Here is a 23,543-nt window from a genome sequence, read left to right as displayed (position 1 = left end):
ATGGTGCGACTGCTGCTGAGCCTGTACGGCTTGCAGAGGAGCAGCAGTCATTGTCACAGCACAGTTCTTGTTGCTGGAGCTGTTGTTGTTCTTCTTCTTCTTTCTTCTTAATGACTTGGAGGGTTGAGCAGTGGTGGTGTCGACGGTCGATGCGGTGGTGGATTGGTGTAGAGACTTGGTATGCTTATCCCAAAAACCAGACTTTACCCGCTTGTCATTGATCTCAGCGGCAAGCAGGTAGGTCTCTTCAATCGATGATGGCTTGGCAGCATGAACGAAATCGGCAACACAATCGGGTAGAGCTCGAATATATTTCTTGATGGCCATGTCTGACGTCTTGACTTGATCGGGACAAATGATGTTGAGCTGTTTAAAGCGTGCAGCCAAGGCAGCGTTATCTCCATCCTTCTGCTTAATGTTCCAAAACTCGTCCTCCATCTTTTGGCGTTCATGGGGAGGGCAGAATTCATCCATCATGATGGCTTTCAGCTCCTTCCATGTCAGCTCATAAGCTGCATCATTCCCGTGTTTGTTTCGTTCGGCCGTCCACCAGTCTAGAGCTCGGGACTGGAAGACGCCTGTAGCATTGAGGGTGCGGAGATTTTCCGGACAGCCGCTTTGGTGCAGAGTGACTTCGATAGAATCGAACCATTGAAACATAGCTGTTGGGTCGTCTTCTCCGATGAATTCCTTTGGTCTGCATGCCTTGAACTGTTTAAAGCTGAAACCAGTCTTGTTGGTATCTTTATGGGCATCGATTCGCAACTCCTCAGACGATTTGCTGGCGTTTTCATAGACATCGCTCACAGCTTTTGCCACACTCTTGGCAATGATAGCAGCGAGATGCCTGTCTCTCTTCTCTTGGCGAGTAAGTGGGGTTCGGTGTCCAGATGACGACATGGTCTGCAACAGACATAGTCGTAGGTCTCAGACACAACAATCGAATCTCACCTCACACGTCTACTACTTACTAAAGCTTAGAGATACGTCGAAACATGTATCACAAAATCACACAAGCATAAAGTCACAGATTCACATAATCACAGAAGCACATAAGCACGTAGGCACGTAGAGCATAGAGACACCTAAGCACAGAAGCACATACACATTTAATCACAGATGCAGTCAGAATACAGAAACCTATCATTCAAAGCTCGCGAGTCGTTTGTATATAGCGATCGTGTATAGTATATCGAATAGTATTGTATGATCGTATAGCATATCGAGTATAGTATAAGCGTATATTGTAGCATAATTTCGTCTAGATTGGCAGCGAATCGTGTGTGTCGATCAAAGTGTTAGAAAAAAATCGAATGAACATCAAAATTAAACACATAAACAGGTAAACACACATAAAACACATAAAATCGACGAATCATCAGAGTTGGCAGTTGCGGGCTCAGAATCGAAACACATAAAAATCGGAAAATAGATTGTCTGCGGCTACTAGACATCGACTACCCAAAGCGATTCGACTATTCGCAGTAGAGTTGTCGTCACTTTTCGACTCTCGGGATCGCGTTTCTGCCTCGATTCTTGGGCATTCAACGCGTATTCCCTAGGTCATACTTGTGAGTTCAGGTCGTTGGAGTCCGTCGAGGCTTTGGTGAGATGAGCAAAAGTTGGAATAAGTTGCCAAGGTTCGGGTTTCACCCCTGGCTTAGCAATTTCTTCCTTGTTTCAATAAAATTTAAGGAGATTATTCATCAAAATATGGATTTCACTCCTGATTTGGTATAATTCTCCTCGTTCGTTATCGAAAATAATGAGGAAATCATTGATAAATTGATAAAATCAGCATTGACTAAACAATTTAGTCGAGAGTTCACGGCTTTCACACCTAATCTCGACTAAATCGCTTGACTCTTTTTGAAAATTCGAGTGCAGTGATAGCGAAGAATATTAGAATATAGCACATAAGCTTGGTCTGTTGGTTCCTAACTATAGTCTAGGTCTCTAAGACAGCGACCCGGACTAGGTCGTGTCTTGCCTAATTCCCTATAGTTATGGCTCTGGTACCAATCTGTCACACCCCAACCGATGGCGGAATCATCGGGGCATGACACTGAGCGAAACAGATTGTCCAGAAGTTTCCATAACAATTATCATCACTATTCAGTTTAAATGACACGTCCCATAACGTGTCCCAAATAACAAACAAATTATTACAGATAACAACCGGTCAAATATTCTGTTCCGACAACTCAGATTTAAATAAGACAAATAAATATTGTTCAAATGCTCCTAAAGACCCAGCCTGACAAGATCTACAGACAACTATGCTCTAGTTTCTTTATCCTGACAGACAACTATTTGTTGGGGGCCTCTAGAGCTTTATTCTAGCCTCGCTTTCCTAGCAAGCAAACATCTTAAACACCTGTCACATACGTTAAAATAAAGTCAATACATATAATGTAAAGGTGAGCATACAAGTTTGATATAGCATATAGAGTTCGAATAGTTTACGCATAACCAGCACATACACAGAGGAAAACGAAGCATGTTAATTATCGACATGGATATATCGATACCAATGACTGCGGGTTGACTGTCCGAGACAGTTCGCAATACATGATTACCACCGTAATCCATGCAAGTAATTGTCCTTAACAACCCCCGTGTGAACGGGTACTGAGTCCAAACTATAGTACTACGTCGTTAAGGCAGGTAGACAGCATTCCACGTGTAAACACAATCAACAGCATTCATTTAGTCACGTAATACATGCATATTGGTTAGCGTTCAAATAACTTGAGTAGTGTGATCGATTGTGTTTTGATATAAGTAACGTATGTAACACCCAAAAGTGCTGAAAGCAAAAAGGGATCGAGTATACTCACAGCGATTGATTGATGGATTGAAGGGAGCGCTTGAGAGTAGGGTAAGCCTGAACAGTTTGATAGCATAACGATGAGTAACACGTAGAATGGAAACAAGTGTAAGTGGGTCGAACAACCTGGTCGATCGAACAGCAGGTTTGATCGAACGGGTTGTTCGTTTGGCTGGACAATCCGTTCGGACAGTCTGTTCGATCGGCCGGTAGGCTCGATCGGCTGGACTGTTCGAGTGGATTGTTTCTTCCTTTGAGTAGGATGTGTTTGTGTATGATGGTTTAACCTTTTGAAGTTTTCTTTGTAGTATTTGAGAACACTGAAGTGTCCTTACCTTTCAGGTCGATCGATCGAACGGCCTGTTCGATCGGCCGGCTTAACCGATCGGTTAGGAACTTCAAAAGTGAGTCCTCAGCTAGAGGTCACCTGTTCGATCGAACAGCATGTTCGATCGGGTGGCACCCCATACTTCTACGAGTTGTAAATCGATTAAGGGTTGAAGCATAGTATCTCATGATCCGATGAGTAATGTTCACCAACGGCTCGTTCGATCGAACATCACCTCGTTCAATATTATGCCTCCTGAATTTGTCAAAGTTGTGGGGCCATATGCTAGCCGATCGGCTGGCCTGGTCGATCGGCAGACATGTCCGATCGGTTGGGCTGTTCGTTCGGACAGCCTAACCGTTTGGTCAGAATCCTGACCTGGTCGGCCTGTTCTTCTAACACTTGGCTGTTTTGGTTATTTGACGTTATTTCGAGGTAGTTTGACAACGAGCTGAACCATGGAACCTTCGTTCTTACTTGTTTCCCCTGCTCGAACAGGAATCACCCAAGTCCGGCCGGTGAACTGTTCGGAACGGTAGTTTGATGTTTAACCCGAAGTCTTTGAACCTCGTAGATAGAATCCGAATCTTGAACCACTCATTCCATTAGAATGATTGGTGAGTCGGCTCAAGCTCCGTTTCTACCGGTTTGACGGCATTGAGTGTAAAAGAGTTGAAAGAAAGTTGGAAATCCTTCTTTCAATCCTTCACACCATGTAATCGTTCAGATCTGTGATAGATCTTAGCTTGTTTATGTGGAAATCGGTTAGATCCGAGCTATCCATGGTGGATTGAGGCCAAAACATGATGTTCTTGAAGAACACCATGATGACATCATCCTAGAATGCTTAGATCTTGATGATTTCACGGTTAGAAATCAAGATTTGAAAGATAGAAAGGTGTAGGAGTGTGCATTGATCAAGAAAGTACAAGATTTGGGATGAAAACTTACCGAAATCGGAAGAAATCTGAGAAAAGAAGGGGAGCACGAGCTGGTCGGTCAGAGAGTTTCCAAAAGTGGAAAGAATGACAATGACAGCCCTATTTATAGGCTTCCCAAAGAGGAAAGGGTTGGCCGATCGGCCAGGCATCCCGATCGGACAGCCTGCTCGATCGGACAGTCCATTCGATCGGCTGGGCTGTTCGATTGGCTGACAGCCTGATCGATCAACAGCCTGTTTCGAGTGTTCGATCGGGCAGAACCACGACAGCCGTTACGGAACCCTAGATCAATCGGGTAGCGTATCTAATACGTATCCAGGGGTTATGATACTTACAACGGAGTAGAACTTCGTTATTTAGGGGGTATTATGCCCGGAGATTATGTCTACTATAAGAAAATTTCGAGAGAGAAAGAGTTTTGAACGAGTTTCGACTGAAGGCCCGAGCTCCAGATTTATAGGGGCTGATTTTGGGTCTCACGCAGCCCACGTAAGATGTAGCAAGGGGCTACGTGGCCCGCGTAGTAGGAGGTCTAGGTTGTAGGTTATCCGGGTCACGGTATAGGTTCAACATGTGTTGCCACGTGTCAACACCGGGTGAAGCCTCGTCTTTGATCGCTCGCAGCCCGTGTAGGGAGTAGCTAAAGGCTACGCGCCCCGCGACAGCCTCAATTTTCTCATTTTTATTTTATTTTTAGGATATTTCATATTTTGGGCTCGGTTTTCACATACGGGGTGTATTTTAAGACATATTGGGATATTTTAAAATATATTAGGGTGTCAGAAAAATTTCAGGAGAGTGTCGGTTTATTTTAGGGTTGTTATAAAAACACAGCACAAAATGCTAAAAACTGCCACGTTTGTGAACTGGACTGTTATGTGCGAAGCCAGCTTCGTATGAACGCACTGCCTTCGTATGAAGGCACTGCCTTCATACGAAGGCCCTGGTTTTACACAACACAGCCCAATTTCCATACGTGACACAATCAAAGACCTCTCCGACTCTAAGCTCAATCAATAGCATAAGGTTGGAGGGATGAACACTCGATTTTCCGAAGACGACGCGAAGACACTCGCTTTTGGACAACGGAAGCAGCACGTGTACGAAGACCCACCTTCGTACGAAGGCACCAGCTTCGTACGAAGCTTCTGTTCTCCCACCGACACTTTGATTTCCGACCGTTTCAGCACTCTAGAGGACTTATGCTTCTGTTCCCGTACGCATGCTGACCCAGCGCTCCCTTCAATCCACCAAGGATTGTGTTTCTTGATTAGTACACGCTCAGTGAGTATATTCGAACCCATTTTCGTTTAACGCACTTTTGGGTGTTACATACGTTCTCTATCAAAACACAACACACAACGCAAACACTTTATAAACGCTAACCGCACCCGCATGCTTTATGTGATTTGTTGAATGCTTGTTACTATGCTTATACAGTGTTACACTAGACCGCCTATAGCAACATTAGTACTATAGTTTGGACTCAGCACCTGTGTGACAGGGGTTGCTTGGGATCACTTTACTTTACTTCACATGTTCGCTTCGGTGAGCTTGTGTCACGCATACTCTACATCGCAGTCTCGTGGTTAGGTACTACATGCTTCGCCCGTTACGTGTTACATGTTGGTTATGCGTAAACGCTTTCATACTATTACTATGCAAACTTGAATGCTCACATTTACTTATGTATTGACTTTTATTTTAACGTATGTGGCAGGTTGATGGATTGTTATGATGAAATCAAGACAGGCAGTCTAGAAAGTCATCTAATAAAAATCTAGGTTGTCGGACTTGTTTTGTTTAAGAGATGTGACTCTGTGATAACTGTTTGTAGAATATTTGTTTATTGGTATGAGACAATGAACCTTTTAAATATTGTCATTTAATAGTTGTTATGGATTCTCTTGAGCAATCTGGTTCGCCAAGTGTCGCGCCCCGATGTTTCCGCCATCGGTTGGGGTGTGACATTTTTTGGACCGCGTCTCTAATTACTGACTCAATCAAGTTAGGTTGGGTTGGGTTGGGCCGAATATTTAATTAAGTCGGAGTTATTGAAACTAATCTATAAGTCAATGGATTAGGAAAGATAATTAAAACAAGTTAGTTTATCATTATCTAGAATTAGAGTCCTAGATGGTTTACAATTTGTAGCAAAGTTATAGCATATGTATACATGTTCGAGTTATGATTTTGGGTGTTTCGATATATTGAGTTTTGAGTTTATTTTCTCAATAAATTAAATTGGAGAGTTATTCCACATTGTTCTTGTATTGCTAATCGATCTTGGAATTGAATTAGTATCAGAGCCAAGTTCAAGAACCTTAATCGAATATGTCGTCGTGTCGGAAGAAGCCATTGTTGTTTCCGGAAGAAGATCTTGCCGTCATTTCTATGATTTTCTAATTGAACTACGCTGAGTTCAATTGTTGCAGCTACCGCAAGAAATGGGTCACTGGAAGTTGTGTTGCTGGGTTTTTTTATCAATCAAACAAGGGGTGTTCTGTATTGTGTTCTGGTTGTCGGAAGTCGCCGTCGCCTTCAACATAGTGGGAGTTTTCTAATCGGACAGGTTCATTCAGTATTTTATTTTGAACGAAGAAAAAAGAAGTCACAAATGAATTCTTGAATACTGGTGCAATTTAGTATTTATTTATTTTTACCGAAAATCCCCTCAATTGTGGCCTAGTGGTAGGAGGCTTGGGTTTTCCAATGTACACTGAAGTTCAATTCCCACTTGTGTCCTATTGGGGTGGATACAGGCAACGAAGGATTTGGACTAGGCCTTGTGTGAGGTTGTCAGTTCGATTCCCGAGCCCAATCGGGTTTTTGTCCCACCGTGTGTTACGCCAGAGAGTTCTGCTCTTGTGATGGCACAACGACTGTCAAGTGGCAGCCGGGTATGGTTTCCTAGGGGAACGCCCAAAAAAAGCCAAACTTTGAAGCCAGCGTGGGCCCGGTTAAGACGACATAGTCTGGCCAAAGTGGGGCAATACGGGACTCTCTGATTTGGAGAGTGTGGTAACCTTATACATGAAGTTCACCGTTCAAAAAAAAAAGAATACAAGAGGTTGTCACAAAAGGTCTTTGCACAAGTTACGAAAGAAAAATATAGAATATATCTAAAGGTTTTGTGCAATTTAAAAAAAAACAAGATAAGGCAATTAAAGGGATTTTTTGCACATTAATTCCTGCTTTCCAAGAGATATTTGTGACCGGGTTTATGTGAGTTCATGGTTCGGTTCTGGAAAGTTGTTCGAGACTGATTTGTTTGTATTTGTTCCAACATACTGAAGCAAGGAGATTTTACACCATTAACTTACAAGAGACGAGGTAAGATGGCGGATGGGGACAGACCACCACCGGTTGTGGTTAAGGATCAGAATACCACAACTTTACATTGTCCAATGTTAACAGAAACTAATTACAACATCTGGGCAGGTTCATGGAATACTAAAAGTGTCACACCCCAACCAATGGCAGAATCATTGGAGCGGGACGAAAAAGATTGCAAGAGACTTCATAACACTATTTTGTGACAATATTTAAATAAACCCATTTCATTTCATAAATATCAAATTGTCAAACATTACATAAATTCAAATAACAACATGTTCGAAACATAACAATAACAAAATTTGATACAACCTATTAAACCTAACACGTTTATATGTGTATCTAAGCATCGTCGTTACTTCATTTCATAGCAATCATCATCCTCAACCTGTAACATGTTTAAAATAAAGTTCAATGCAAAAGCGAGTATACAAGTTTGATACGTACATAGCATAAAAAGATGATTAAACAATTCCTCATGGCAAGCATGTGATACAAGATAAACCTTAAATTCGGCATGAATCTAACATATCAAACCAATGATGAAACGCAATAGGCTCATGACATAACCACAAGTCTACGGACTGGCAAATCGTGTCTTAGCAGGTTTAACAGGTATCTGATAACGCGAACAACAAAATTTTAAACATGAATATGACATGTTTAACTACTTTATATCCAGTGTTTATAAGACAGATGTATATTTTATGCACCTAGAAGGAGAAATAATGGATCCTAACTTTCAAATTTTGATTATTTCTAAAAACGTAAAAAATCACATGGTGTACTTTTCTGTTATCATGTCTTAGCAGGTTACCTACAGGTTACCTATTGCCAGCCCTACGTTAATCCTATAGCGCTATATATGTCACGGATAGGCTCGTACGAAGTTAATGATAAGTCTAACACAAGATGTAATTAACCCAAGTTTAAAGTATCAAGCAATCACGTATACAAGCATGTTATAGGAATGTTTGTGCATTTAAGTAAAATGTTCATGTGTAAGTTTAGGTAAGTAAACATGTTACACCCCAAAAAGTGGTAAACGTAAAGAGGGGAATTCGAGTATACTCACGGTTTTGCAAGTTGTTCCTACTTGAATACGAGAGTAAGTTGGTTGCTTAGGGTGGAGCACCTTGTCCTTCTACAAGAGGAAAAACATAGGTGTATGAGTTTGGGGAAATCGGAAGATTATAGATTCGAAATTTAAACAACATGAAAATAACATATGAAAATAATCTCCTAGTACATATGATACTTGTTCTTGACACTAGGAAACTCTAAGGAGTTTAAATGTTTTCATGGAACAAGGTTCCATTAGAATCGTGACAAGTTATCATAGTCTAGGATGATATAATCTAGTACCTTGACATATGAACACTAGTTCATCATCAAATATTTGATTATTCGGATAATATGTTTATGTATTATATAGGTTATATTAATATGTCCAATAGTTTAATAGTTCAAGCATGAGGTAGAAGATTAAGATCTTCATTTAGGTACCTCTAAATGTCATAGAAATCATATAGGAGGTAGGAAGATTAAATCTTCCATTTAGGCACCTCTAATTGTTCACCACTACACTTGATGTAAAAACATTCAAGGAGGGTCATGAACTACAAGTAATATAAGAATATTAAACACTAATCTATACGAAATCATCAAGCAATGTGTGGATTTTATGTAGGACAACCCAAGTAAATCCCTAATCACACATACATCAAGTCTTGGACTTGAACATTACTTGTGGGTTAAAAAAAACCCTAAACAAAACAAAATGTATGTGAGGTTTAACCTCTGATTTTGAACGTCTCAACCTTGTTTTTAAGCCTAACTAACCATAGAAGTGGTTATAAGCATAAGGACATAGGTTTGAGATGAGTTAGATTCAAGTTGAACAAGTTTAGTAAAGATTAGATGAAATCGGAAATGAATAGTGAACTTTGGAGCCTTTTTGGCGATGTTCCAGGGACTGTTTTACTATGAAAAACCCATGGAATCGAAGCTAAGGTCAATCCAAATACATAGGAAAAAGAATGAGGTAAAACGGACAAGAAAGGAGTGAGATATGCTCACTTTAGTGAAGGCAGTGTTGCAAAAGTCGGATTCCTCGGCCGAGTACTCGGCGAGTACTCGGTCCTCGGACCTCCACCTTGGCGACTTCCTCCTAGGCGGTCTCAACTAGTCGGCCTCGGGAGTACTCGGTCCTAGTCGGCCTAGTCGGAGCCTAGTCGGCCTAGTCGGAGCCTAGTCGGCCTAGTCGGTCTAGGCGGTCAACATGGTTTTTTTACTTTTAATCGGTCAAACTTGGTCAAAATCGGCCTACTCGGCCTTGTACTCGGACTACTCGGCCTTGTACTCGGACTACTCGGCCTTGTACTCAGACTAGTCGGACTTGTATTCAGAATATTTGAACTTTAAACATGTTTCATTTTAAATTATACCCAGTTGACATGAATTTTGCTTATTTTAACACATAAATAATATATAACAATTAATTTTATTTATATTTACCATGTCCGCGTACTCCCCGAGTACTCTCCGAGTACTCCGATTACTCCCAACTCCCCAGTCGGCCGACTAGAGACCGCCTAGCGACTTTTACAACACTGAGTGAAGGTGTATGCTTCTGTCTGAACTTGAGTTTGCAGCTGCGTTTTTGGTGATTTGAGAGTGGTTTAGATGAGTTTGTAAAGTGAACTGATCTTGGGAATGACTTGGTATTTATAGGGAAGGATTAGGGTTGGTTGTAGTTGGGTATTTAATGCTAAAAACGAGTTTAAACCTCAAACAAACCCAAAATCCCCCTCAAATTCGTGAGCTGATTAACACCAACTGGTCTGGGGCTTGGCTCGCGGCCAGCGCAGCTTCCTAGGGTGGTCTTCGCGGCTGGAAACAAGGGGGCATGCTCAAGTTTTAGTTAATTACAATTTCGTCCCTGAAGTTCATTATTTAGGGTTTTAGGGTGTTTTAAGGGTTATTTTCATCATTTAAACAAAGTTTAAGGACAAATCAAGTATGAGGAACATAAACCAAACATAATTAAACGTATGAATGTCGTATATAAGTATCGTTTACGATCAAAAGACGTTTTAGGCATAAGTTTCACATATTTTCAAGTTTAGCATATAATTTCCAAGAACTTTGAATAAGTATCAATTGTTTCACGAAATTGAATGTATGAGCATGTATAAAGTATGTACAACATAAAATTAAAGAAATACAAGTTTTATTTATGATCCAAGTCTCGGATTTTACAACGATTACAAAGAAAGAACGATTACAAGAACACAAGACTTCCAAAAATAAAAATACAAACAAGACTTTCTATTTATGGAAAGTATGAAAAAGCAGGGCGTTACAACAAGCTTTAGAGCCAGGCAAGTAGGAAGTAGAGGCTAAAAAGGATGACATGGCGGTAGCACCACTTCTTCAGGCAATACCCAAAGAGCTCGTGTTTTAGGTTGCTCAGATTTAGAAAGCAAAGGAAATATGGGAAGCATTGAAGACACGATTTGTTGGGGTTGAATGGGTTTGAGAAGCAAATATTGAACAAATGGAGATACAGTTTGAATCTTTAAAGATGAAAGAAACAGAGACGATTGATTCTTTTGCGGTTAGGATAAGACAGTTGGTTACTAAAGCAGCTAGTTTGGGAACCACCAACCAAAACAAAAAAAGCTTACCAGAAAATTGTTAGGCCCCGTTCCAGGGAAGTATGTTCCAATTGTAACTTCAATTGAACAATTTGCAGATTTGAAGGCCATGACGTTTCAGAAAGCAATTGGTAGACCGAAGACATTTGAAGACAGGATTAAGGTTATCGAGTCTTTAGCAGAAAATCAAAGTAATCTAATGTTCGCCAATGGTGAATCGTCCTCGAATCACAAACCCTATGACAATACGCGGGGGCGGGGCGAGGCCGTTCAAGTTACCGAGGTAGACGTCATGATCGGGATGATAAGGATCAAGATGGAAATCAAAGCCGAGATGGTTATGACCATGGGTCAAGGCAAATGGGTCAAAGAAGAACCAATGATCATTAAAAGGGGAGAAAGGATAGATCACAGGTTCAGTGTTACCGTTGTGATAAATTTGATCACATTGCGTAAGGGTGTCCGAATCGTGTGAAGAAACAGGAAGAAGCTAACTTAGCTAAAACCAATGATTTTGATCCATCATTTTGTTATGATGAGATGTGATTAGGAGACAGTTTTTCTAAATGAAGAATGGGTGATTACAAAGTGTTTCGAGACTAAGCCCATGGAGAAAGATATTTGGTATCTCGACAACGAATCATCGAATCACATGACGGGTAATCAAGCTTATTTCTTTGAACTGAATGAAAGTTTCACGGCAAAGGTGAAATTTGAAGGCAAAAGGGGGGGATGCGCCTGTTGACCGATGTTTACTACATACCGAGTTTGCAAAGCAATATCATAAGTCTTGGTCAAGTAATGGAAGGTGAATGCGACATTCGCGTGAAACGTGATTTGCTAACCATTCATGATAATACAGGTAAGCTTATGATGAAGGTGACAAGGACCAAGAACCGTTTGTACAAGATCAGCCTCAAGATAGCAAGTTTCGGTACACAAGTTAGCATGATTAGAATGAAGAATTTTGCGGGTGGAAAGCTACAAATAGTTGAACTGAAAGGTGATACTCCAAGTACAAGTCAAAATATTCGCAAAGATCCAAGTTTAATGAAGAAACCCAAAATTCAGAGTCCAAAGAAAGATATTAAAGAATTTAAAGAAAAGGTCAAGCAAGGGATCCAAACCCACGGAAGTACGTGTAATGATCCAAGAAAGCTGGTGTTTGCTCAAGATTGCAGCCGAGTCAATGGTGGTTTGAGTTCTTATGACCAAAGGACGAGTCACGGACAAAGGACGAGTCGGGTGCAAGGTCACAAGAATGTTCGAGCTAGGAAAGAGTCGAAAAACATTGTTGGATATCGAGAGAACTTCCAAGAGAATCAAGGAGATGAAGACAAGCTTGGAGTTGAAGCCCACCTATTTCGAGTCGGAAATTAGGGGTGATTATTGGACCGTGTCTCTACTTACCGACTTAACCAAGTTGGGTTTGGGTCGGGTCGAATATTTAATTAAGTCAGAGTTATTGAACCTAATATATAAGTTGATGGATTAGGTGAGATAATTACAACAAGTTGGTTTATCATTATCTAGAATTAGAGTCCTAGATGGTTTATGATTTGTAGCCAAGTTATGGCATATATAAACTTGATCAAGTTATGATTTTGGGTGTGTCGATGTATTGAGTTTTGAGTTATCTCAATTAATTGGAGAGTTATTCCACATTATTCGTGTTTTACTAATTGATCTTGGACTTGAGTGTTCGTATGTGAAACTTTCAAACCATTCACTTGTGAACGAATCAAAGAACATGCAAATTCACATATAATTTTCTAGTTTTCAACTTCGTTTTGGTTTTGATACGAACCTTTTCTAATATTGATATACACCTCAAACATAATCGCATGTGAATTAACATACATTTTTGAGGTTAACATTTCTATTATTTTCATTTAAACCAACCTCTGTAAATTCAAAAGAAAACAAGAGGGGATCCGTACCGCATTCCACCATCATTACTATTCTATAGTTCTATACCCTTCTTGTTATGAACCTCCCGCTAGCAACTACACCAGTTTGCATGTTTCTCAACCTCTCATCCTTAGCTTTCACGCTCCACACACAACCCTCTCCTTGTTCAAGACCAGTGTTGCCCCTTGGGGTATTGGAGATTCTCATGGGTGTGGGGCATGTTGGTTTAGGCGGTGGAAGATGGTGTTTGGTGGGTTGAATGGAAGAAATACAACAAAAAAATAAGAATAAGAATAATAAATAAAAAACGCCCTTGCGCTTGCCCACCACACCGAGTAGCCTTACACTCCTGTCTAGGCACAGGTCGATTTAGGTTGGGGGGAGGGGGGTCAAAACATAATTTAGATCAAACGAGTTCTAACCATATTAAGTTCAAGTCAAAACAAGTTGTTTTAAAAAAAGTATCAAATTGGTTCGGTTCTAAATGGGTTCATACCAACAATGGGTCATTAGACCATAGGTAATGGTTAATGCCCACTAAAGGGCATTTTTCACCACATCATCATCATAATGCCCTTTTAAAAAAGGTGTAATGGTTAATGCCCATTTCATTTATTACTTTCCATTATTTTTCTTCTCTTTGGGCATTATTATAGAAATGCCCCTCACTCTTCATGCCCTTATAATGCCCATGAGTAATGGTGTAAGGGCATTATCAAAATCTTTCATGCCCTTATAAAGCCCCATTACATATGTTCTTACTACTCATGTTAGAAAACAAAATTATCAAATGGGGATTTCACCAGTTATATTTGTTTTTATGGCTGCTATTGATGACACATGGTGGCGGAGACAATGTGGATATGGTACTGGCAACAACGCCTATAATGACAAAGGTGGTAATGCATTGGCATTGACTCATTGAGTACTAGGCGCATATTTTAAGTTAACAAGTTACATAATAGTTAGTCGCTTTGACAATTGATAGTCTCTTTGACAATTGCATAATTTTTGTAAACTCAATTTGAGCTTTTGTAAATCCAAAGCTTGATTACTCAGATTTCAGAGGCAAACTTAAAAATGTGGTCCTTTTTTAATTTCATTGCATCAACACTGCATAATGTATGTGTTTTGATAAATAAAAGAGTAAATTGCATTTTACGTCCTTTAAATTTGAGTTAAATTACAGACGTTATCCTTTAACTAACGAGGTTACACTACATGTCCTTTATGTTAATGTTTCTCATTAGACGGTGTCCCTTTTCCCTAACCCAGTTAATTTTTTCTCTTAACACACATCACTCATATGAGATCATAATGGTCATTTTCACTTAATAAATAAAACAAAATTAAATAAAAATAATATATATTAAGAACAGAATAGGTGAACGTGTATTATACCCAATCCGAGCTGGGTTCTAATTGGGTATTATCGTTAGAGAACGGAAATAGCCGTTAGCCGTTAGAGAACGGCATCCAGGTGAAGGGCGAATACGGGTGGCGCCGGTTCGTCTTGGATGGGAGGCGAGGTTTTACCGATTATTCCACGGTCGTGCCTTCGGGCGGGTGGAGGTCGGGTTTCCGCGCATATGGGAGAGCCAAGGGGCTGGCGGCGGTCGAGTAGTCGACCTTGGCCACAACGCCTGGTGTCACGGTGGTTGGCACGTCGTTCCTTGCCGTTCAAATAAAGTAATATTTAATTAAATGAATTTACGTAGTTGACACCTCCTCTATCTAATTTGCACTCACTAGAACCCGCCCCCACTTCCGTGAACCCGGCCGTCATCTTCCACACAACAGTCATCTCCACACACACCCACACTTTACCCATGTCGATGACATCAACCCTCAACCCCTACCCGAGATGCATGTGACGGTGTACCCGCAATACCCATCTAACCCGCAAAGGGTACCCGAGTGGTGCCCCTTGTACCATAAGGTTGGGTTTTTTCTGAATACCTAAACCTAACCCGCTTATTGACCACTTTGACCATATCTGAAGCCGGAACTTAGTATTGAAAAAACCCGAAATGTGCACCTCTACTCCCACTCTCACATTATCAGCATTCCGGCCCAAAACCCGATATATAAATTTAACAAAAAACAATCTAAAACAAATTTAAGTAGTATCTTTATAAAATGGGGTTCAAAAAAAATCTCTCTAAAGCCCTTGCATTTTTCATCTTCACGAACTGTTTTGTGGCAAACCTGGTTTGGAATCACCTCAGTCGCTGGTGTAAGATAGCTCCACTGTTTTTTTTTTTTTTGGAGTTCAAGGACCTGCTGTATGTCCACGAACACGTCGGCTTTTCTGGTCTCAAAAAGGATATTCTAAGGGGTCTTATCAGAATCGGCTGTTGGTGCATTTGGAAGGCTAGAAACGAAGCTGTTTTTAATAACAAGGAGATTAAGATTGAAGACATTATCAGTAATGTTAAAGCTTTAGGTTTCTTGTGGAGTAACAGTAGGCTAAAAGGTTTTTCGATTTCGTGGCAGGATTGGTGTAAATTTGTAATTATGTAACTGGGTTGTTTTGGGTGGCCGCCTTGGTTTGAGGTGTGATGTTTTGTTGTTAATGAATTTCTCCTTTCAAAGAAAAAAGCCCTTGCATTTTTTACAAGGGTCGTTACTCGTTACTCAATCCTAACCTTCTTTCCCCTCATGTGGCATGTGAGGTGACTCATCAATTGCTGTAAGCCCACCAGTATCCTTATTTATTCAATTTCATAAAAAAAATTAAAAAAAAAAACGATTATTGAATTGTGTATACGAGTAGAACAAGAATCAAACCCAGACCGGTTGTTGGTATTTAGTGGCAATGCATGGGAGGATAGGTGTTTTTTACGGTTGTTGCTGGACATATTTACCAGTGGTCAGGTTTGTTTTTGCTGGTGAATTATTGGGTGGCTCACATTATTTTGTCAGCAATTATTGTTCAGGATGTTTGATGTTTGGACAATCTTGTTTTGAATAGAACAGACAACTGTAAATAAGGATTTGGTCGCCAATGCAATAACTTAAAGTTGTAATCAAAAGTAATAATCGGGTTTATCATTATATGCTCCAAACCATCCGAATTTCGTACTTGGATTGGATCCCCAGATCACGCTTTTGTTAGTTAGTTGTCTAGTAGGGCCGACTATACATGGTACATTCAACATCAACACCTGCTTAACCAACTCGAAAATTAGTTTACACTTTACAGACACCGTAAAGATTTCGCATATTGGTTATAACGGTTATGAAAATAAGATTAAAATATGAACTAAAGAGGTAAGCGTGACAAGAAAACGCCTTTTGTCTCATTGATGTGAAAAGAAGATAAACAAGAATGAACAAAAGCAGATAAAAACATCAGGCTTTGACGCAGCAATTGAAGTAACTCAGAATGCTTCTCCTCACCTGCATCCACATTATTATAACGAAGAAACATTAATAATAGGGTCACAATAATTGGCATTGGAGAGACAATAACAACATATATCCAAAGATTAATAAAGACATTCCATGCCAACCAACCATGTATTATTATTAATTATTGGATGAGAACATGGCTTTACCATATTCCTTGTTACCTAGGATACTATTAGACAATATATCTTAGACCCATGGCATTATAGCCTAGTGGTATCTTGGGGTGGGATAAGGCTTATGACCATTAGGTCATAGGTTCGATTCCCACTGAGGGGGTTTTTCCCAGATTTATTGGGTTTCCTCCTGAATTGGTGTATATGCATTATTGCCTAGTGGGGATGGATATGATCGGGTGGTTCTGCTGGTGGCACGATGATACTCCAGTGGTCCGTCAGTGATCCAAATTTGCCGTTAAAAAAAAAAAAGACAATATATCTTAGCTTTAACTACATGGGAAAATAAAAGAAACATGCTAAGGGAATTTGCAACTTATGTCGAAAATAGATTTGTCGGTGTAAAAATGCATAATCTATTACTGATTTGATGATAAACACAAAAATGAATATGCGATACAACTGCTAAATACAAATACGGACTATGCGTGGTTGGGCCAATCGAAAAAGTCAAGATTTGATTTCCAAGATCTAATAAGTCAAATCAACAAAGATGATTACAAGAACTAAGTTTGAAAAACTAAAATCATATATAAATAAAAGTACTCAAGACCGACCACCCAGAACATACCAAGAAATCACAAACGGATCTCATCAACAAGTTGCAAGCTCACTAAATTCGTGAAAAATATGAAGGGTTACAAATATTTTTTCCTAGAAAAAATATAGATTTATTTCTTCTTATTTGAACTATCTTCGCTTCCTCAATAAAAAAAGAACAAGATCCAAATATCCGAAAGAAGTACATATATGTTCATTATGTGTGCTTCGTTGTAAGTTGTGTGATAAACTTAAAATCACTAGTAAGAAGATAGTGTGGTGATAACTACCAAGATCATTGACAAGTATTTGGTGATCTCTACTCGCAAAACTCGTACCATTTCCAAGAGCTTTTATAGAATGAAAAAAATAACGTACTTAACCCTTTAGGCACTTCAAATATTTAACTTCAAACTAACTCTACTTGCTTTACTAAAACAAAACCTTCTTCTAAAGTAAAAGGAGTGACTTCCGCCTTATTTCCATCATGGATCATAAGCCAAAACTGTCATGTGCTAGCCAAAACTAGGTGTGTCAACGAGTCGAGCCGCTCATATCAGCTCGCTAAAAGTTTGTGGGCTAATATAGGTTTAGTCAGAAGCCGAATGTGGTGTTCTCAAATTTGGGCATTGTATGGCGTTTCTTAGCACCTAAAAGCTTATATTGTTAAATGTATGAACTTTAAAATGGTTAATTGTTGAGAACTGGTGATTTTGAACTGGAATTATAGATAGCCATATGATTCTTGAAAAGGTTCTATAATGGGATACAGTTTAGGGCAGAAGTAACAGAAAGTAATACTATAAAGTGACGAAAGTGAAAGTGCTTACAGTTGGAGAGTGGTCTTCTTCATCAAAACTATGATGAGGGGGAGCACTGTTATTTGTTGTGTTCAGTTTGGCAGTGTTGGAAGAGGAATAAGAAGAGACGAGGTCTTCTTCATTACCAATGCTAGCTCTTGATATGTCTCTCTTGTTCTGTTTCCTCATCTCTCTTATCTTTGAGAAATCCAAAGAGTAGTCCGGAAGCGGACCCTTTTGGTCCCAGTCTCCGAATTGGGGCACCGACATCCACGGTGCGTTTTTCTGCACCATTTTAAAGTTCAAGTTATCACTCAACCTACTCAAATGACATCCATAGCTATAGCATAGCACAAAACATTTTTATTGTCAATCAAATGCTAGAATACACCAACTGGCACCATAACGATGAAAGTATAATAAGGAAATTCAACTTTACAATTTGGAGCATATGTACTGGTTGCAGTTATCATACAAAAATGGAACAACTATGATTCCAAACAATGAAACTCTTTATGAATGACAATTGACATTTATCGAAGAAAATTACTTGTAAATCAAAGCTTACAGGTATGTTCATTGTTCAACATCATTATTTATGATTTGATTACTCTAAATGTACAAAATTAGGCCTAATCTTCAATCTAAACATAATTAGAAGCTACTTGCTCAAACATTCAAGTGAAACACTTCAATTGAAGCATAAACCCTAATCTCAACTCAAACTACACCAGTTTCCTACAATTTTCAACTTCATACTAACGAAATGAACAGCAATCACCAAATTAGGTCAGAAATTTGGAGTTATCTACAGCTAAACTTCACAAAATTCTCGTAACAAAATCATACAAAAGCAGAGTAATACAATCATAAACAAAATGACAATGAAATCATACCTCATCCTTTCGATGCTCCATAATAAGATCTTATCAAATGCACACCAAACGCAACGATCTAAACCAGAAAAAAAGTATATATTATAATAATCAATAAGCAACTCAAGTACAACTACTCAAGCACAAACTGTTCATGAAAGTAGGAAACAGTTCAAAACTGAGCGATAATAACTGTGTGCTTAAGTGTGTGTTTTGAGTGTGTGAGAGAGAACGAAAGAAGATAGAGAACAACTTACAGCAAGACGACAGCTGCAATGAAGAGAGATGTGTATGTGTACCTTTACAACGATAAGTTCAGAAACAGTTAATCGTGGAGGTATTTATAGTGGATTGGTTGAATATTTGGACGCGTTACAGGTGTTTAATTACGAAGGGTGCCATTGGTGGATGACTCACGCGTTTGGGACACTGAGCCAAATCCCCGTGATCTACGAGACCACTTTATCGAACCACGTTTCCAAGCTTCGTTCTTCACTCTTTACCCTTTGTATATTGTGCAAGTGAATAATGTTGTTTATTTATTTTTTAGTTAAATGTGATTTTAGTCTATGTGGTTTGGATTATTTTGTCAGTTTAATTTAAAGGTTTTATTTTTTACCCGTGGGTTTAAAAAGATTTCATCATTGCCATTTTAGTCCACTGGTTTAACTTCATACATTTTTTTGTTAACGAGAAAGATAATTCGGTTATTTTATATGCCCAAATTGCCTTCTAGTTAACAGAATTACAGATAGAGGTGCACAAACCGGTTAATTTTAATAACTGGTTCGGTTAACCGGTTATACCGGTTAATTTGACTTTTTGAATTTAACCGGTTAATGCTTTAACCGGTTATTACTTTAACCGAATATTTTTTTAACTGGTCCGGTTAATTACTTTAACCGGTTCGGTTAATTAACCGGTTATTTTCGGTTATTAACCGGTTTTTTTGCCTTTTTTTGAATTTTTCGGTTATTTTTTCGGTTAACCAGTCTATTGGTTAAAAAACCGGTTTAAAAAAACCGGTTAATAACCGGTTATTATACTAAACACTTATAACCGGTTACTAACCTACGGTTAAATAACCTATTGAACCGGTTATTCCTAAATCGGTTATTAACCGGTTACGGTTTCGGTTAATAACCGGTTACGGTTAATTAACCGGTTATTTTGTGCACCTCTAATTACAGATAAAATGACCGAATTGTCATTCTCGTTAACAGAAAAAATTTATTAAGTTAACCCAGTAGACTAAAATGGCAACGGTGAAACACCTTTTGGACCCACAGACGAAAAATGAAACTTTTGGACTAAACTTGCAAAATGGCTCAAACCACAAAGACTAAAATGACATTTAACTCTTTATTTTTCAATATATTTTGAGTGGTAAAATAAACATACCTCATTCGGTTATTGTTGGCACCAGACAATTAGGGTGCGCGTCAAGTTAGGTTAACCCGAACCCAAAATTTTAGAAATTTGAATCGAAGACCAGACTGATATCGGGTATGATTTTTTTTATGCTAAGATATTTTGTATTTTAATTTTTACTCGAACACCAAACTTGAATTCACATCTCACCTCTATTAATAAGACCGAGAATCGGACCGAATATTCTTAATCAATCCGGTCTCAAGTTGAATCGTCGATGGATCCTGAGTCATGTATCTGGTTTAGTTGGTCCAACACGAATCTTGCTCAAGCCTAATAATATAAACTAATATTGTTCATTTTATAAATCCGGAACTTCCTTTTTTATTTTTTAATTTTTTTCTAATCCAGGTGAAAACATTTTTTGGAAGGTCAAAGATTGTGAAACTTCTTCTACCCAAACACACTAATTGTGACATTGTTTACTTAAGACTGTATATTTTTAATATTATATATGTTTCTTTTTTAACGATTAAGACTGTATTTTTATAATATTATATGTTTCTTTTTTAACGATATGAGAATTGATTCACATTGTACAGCTTAACTTTCTATTTTAGTTTCTGAAATTAATTGATTTTTCTTAATTAGTATTGGAATCATTTTGTTTGCTTTATAAGGAATGGGATTAAAGTGACCTAGTATTTTAAAGCTTTAAGGAATGGGATTAAAGTGACCCAGTATTTTTAAAGATTATTTTAAAATATTAAAATCTTGGGTAAATTACACTTTTCGTCCTTTATGTTTGTATCGTATTGCAGTGGATGGCCTTTAACTTCAATAATTACAGTCACAGTCCTTTATTTGTAAAACTCATTACACCCTACGTCCTTTAGTCCTAACCTGGTTAAAATATCCAGTTAAGTATGACATGTGCCTTGCACATGAGGGTAAATTTGTCTTTTTACAGTCTTAAAGGACTAGTCATGCAATAAATATGTTTTGCTTTTTAATCCACCTCCCTCATCTCTCTCTCTCTCTCTGAATATCTTTGTCATCTCTGAGAATATCTCTCTCTCATCTCTAGCCAGATCTCTACAACCACCGCAAATCTCCGGCTCCCTTCCCCCCCCCCCCCACCACCAGTTTCCGACGAGGTAACATGAAAGCGCAGACCATCACCATTGGTGCGTCCCAACCAAGGTTACATCTTCGATCCCCCCCCCCCCCCCGCGCAAATCTCTCCATCCAAAACCCTCCTTCAACGGTAGATATGAACACTAGACCGGGACTAGTCTCCGACATCGGCAAGAAAGCCAAAGGTAATTCAAATCAATTCACTGTTACTTCAAATACAAGCACACACCACCACTCATTCAGACACAAAATCATCTTCCCCAAAGCAAAACACTCGAAACCCACCATTAGCTGAAGAATTCTTGACAAAATACAAGAGTTTTCATCATTTGATTTAAAAAAATAAGAAATTAGAGACAAAACCGTTGGAAATTGAAAACTTTGGGTTGCAAAGTGAAAGATTCAAGAAACATGGGTGATACTAAAATGATGAGATATGATAGGTTGAATGAAAAGATTCAGAAAAATGTGAACTTGGATAAGAAAGATGAGGGTGTTGGAAAGAGGTTTAAAAAGGGTGAAAAGGGGTAAATTTGATTCACCTGTAGCTGTTGGTGCTTGCTGGTTTAGAAATTTGTTCTAAATTAGGGGATGTTATAGGTGCAATTAGGATTTTTGATTTAGTAAAAAGAGAAGAGAGATTGGAGTTTTTTATTTGTTTAAATACATTTTAAATATTCAAGAGGTAAAATTACTAAGCTACCCTCATGTGTAAGGCATATGTCATATTTAACTGTAAACTTTAACTAGGTTAGGGTTAAAGGACGTAGGGTGTAATGAGTTTTACAAATAAAGGACTGTGATTGTAATTATTGAAGTTAAAGGTCATCCATTGCAATCTGATACAAACATAAAGGACGAAAAGTGTAATTTACCCTAAAATCTTAAAAGATAATAGTTGTTTAACTATTTTTAACAACAAATATCCACACAAATATGAGTTGAATCCACAGTCTAGTTTATAATTCACATGATGATCGAGCTTTAATTAATTAACTATTATTTTTTTAACTAAATAATTGTTTCATTCCAACCATCAGGGCAAATTACATAAGGATAGCAGGTAGACGAGCAACAAACTGCGCCGCCACCCCCTTCTGAATAGAAAACCCCAATCTACTAAAAACAACGTCTCACCCCTAGGGGTCGAAAAGTTGTTGTGGACCATACGCTGAACTCTAGCCAAGAACCGAACCGCCTCCGGCGCCAAGGAGCCGAACGTGTCAAACGCCAGGAGGACAAAGGCATGCTAATTATCCTCACAAGCTTTCGCGTGTTTTTCCACCTTCTTTGACTCTGCTTTCAGTATCGCTTTCCTCGTCACAAACTCATTTTCCCGGAACTCAACTAGAGGGATACACCTGTGAGATCGACACAAGCATGTTTCTCGGCCTCCCAACTAGAAAACTAGCAAGTCAGTCGGGCGTAGGGTGGACCTCCCTTCCGTCGGGTCTGTAAGAAAATTAACCGGTATTTTAAATAATTTTTAAAAACCGGCTTTTATATAAAAGAAAGTGTTTATACCAATTTAAAATGTCACATATATTTGGTTTGAGAATTTACAAGTTGAATCGAAAAAAAAAAACACGTCAAGAAGGAAACATGTTTGTGTGAACCTTAGAGGAGTGTCCTCGCTTATTGGGTTTAAAATAATGGCTTTGTTGCGGGCCAAGCTGCGTTGAAGGCGGAATCAGGCAAGGTTCCCAAAGATAGAACTTATTTAGAGAATTGACATGTGTTTATTCGTTTTGCTTTTGATACTTTTGGTCTCCTAGCCACGAAGGCTGAATTTCTAAATAGAGTTGAGCAGATCGTGTACTGTAATTATTCGACCTTTAAGACCCAAAACTTTGTTTTTAGTTAGATCGGTTTTGCTATTCAAAAGAAGGTTACGGTATGGTCTGTAACCTGCTTACCTGTCACTTTGGTGTAATCATCCTTCTACAAGAATTAATGAAATACTCAAATTGTCACTCAAAAAAAATAAACTTGCAAGCACAAAGGTGTAAAAATGGTTATGATGCAGGTAACATTTGTTACCTGTTTACCTGTTACTTCAGTGTATCCATCCTTTTACGGTAATTAATGAAAACACTCAAATTGTCACTCAAAAAATGAGTTTACAAGCTACAGACGTGTAAAAATCAACAGGAAAAGAATAAAAAGGAAAACCAAACTTTTAACTCTCAATTTTTAAACAACATAACATATTAACTCTTTTTATAGTA

General features: G+C 38.7%; 1 protein-coding gene and 1 long non-coding RNA gene across 2 annotated transcripts; one reads left to right on the top strand and one right to left on the bottom strand.

Annotated features, from left to right (window-relative positions):
* Window positions 1–16,154: 16,154 nt before the first annotated feature.
* On the bottom strand, window positions 16,155–19,205 carry LOC110878732. Its single transcript, XM_022127089.2, has 4 exons — window positions 19,065–19,205; window positions 18,829–18,886; window positions 17,963–18,217; window positions 16,155–16,407 (listed from the first exon to the last, which is right to left on the bottom strand). The coding sequence occupies exons 2-4, from the start codon at window positions 18,847–18,849 to the stop codon at window positions 16,360–16,362; spliced, it is 324 nt and encodes a 107-aa protein (XP_021982781.1). The 5' UTR covers window positions 18,850–18,886; window positions 19,065–19,205; the 3' UTR covers window positions 16,155–16,359.
* Window positions 19,206–21,103: 1,898 nt separating this feature from the next.
* Window positions 21,104–23,178, top strand: LOC110878733. Its single transcript, XR_002558173.2, has 2 exons — window positions 21,104–21,500; window positions 22,356–23,178. It is a non-coding gene; the product is annotated as an uncharacterized LOC110878733 (long non-coding RNA).
* Window positions 23,179–23,543: the final 365 nt, after the last annotated feature.

The sequence above is a fragment of the Helianthus annuus genome, chromosome 9, assembly GCF_002127325.2.
Source record: "Helianthus annuus cultivar XRQ/B chromosome 9, HanXRQr2.0-SUNRISE, whole genome shotgun sequence".
Classification (NCBI taxonomy): domain Eukaryota; kingdom Viridiplantae; phylum Streptophyta; class Magnoliopsida; order Asterales; family Asteraceae; genus Helianthus; species Helianthus annuus.
This window is presented reverse-complemented; position numbering and strand designations above follow the sequence as displayed.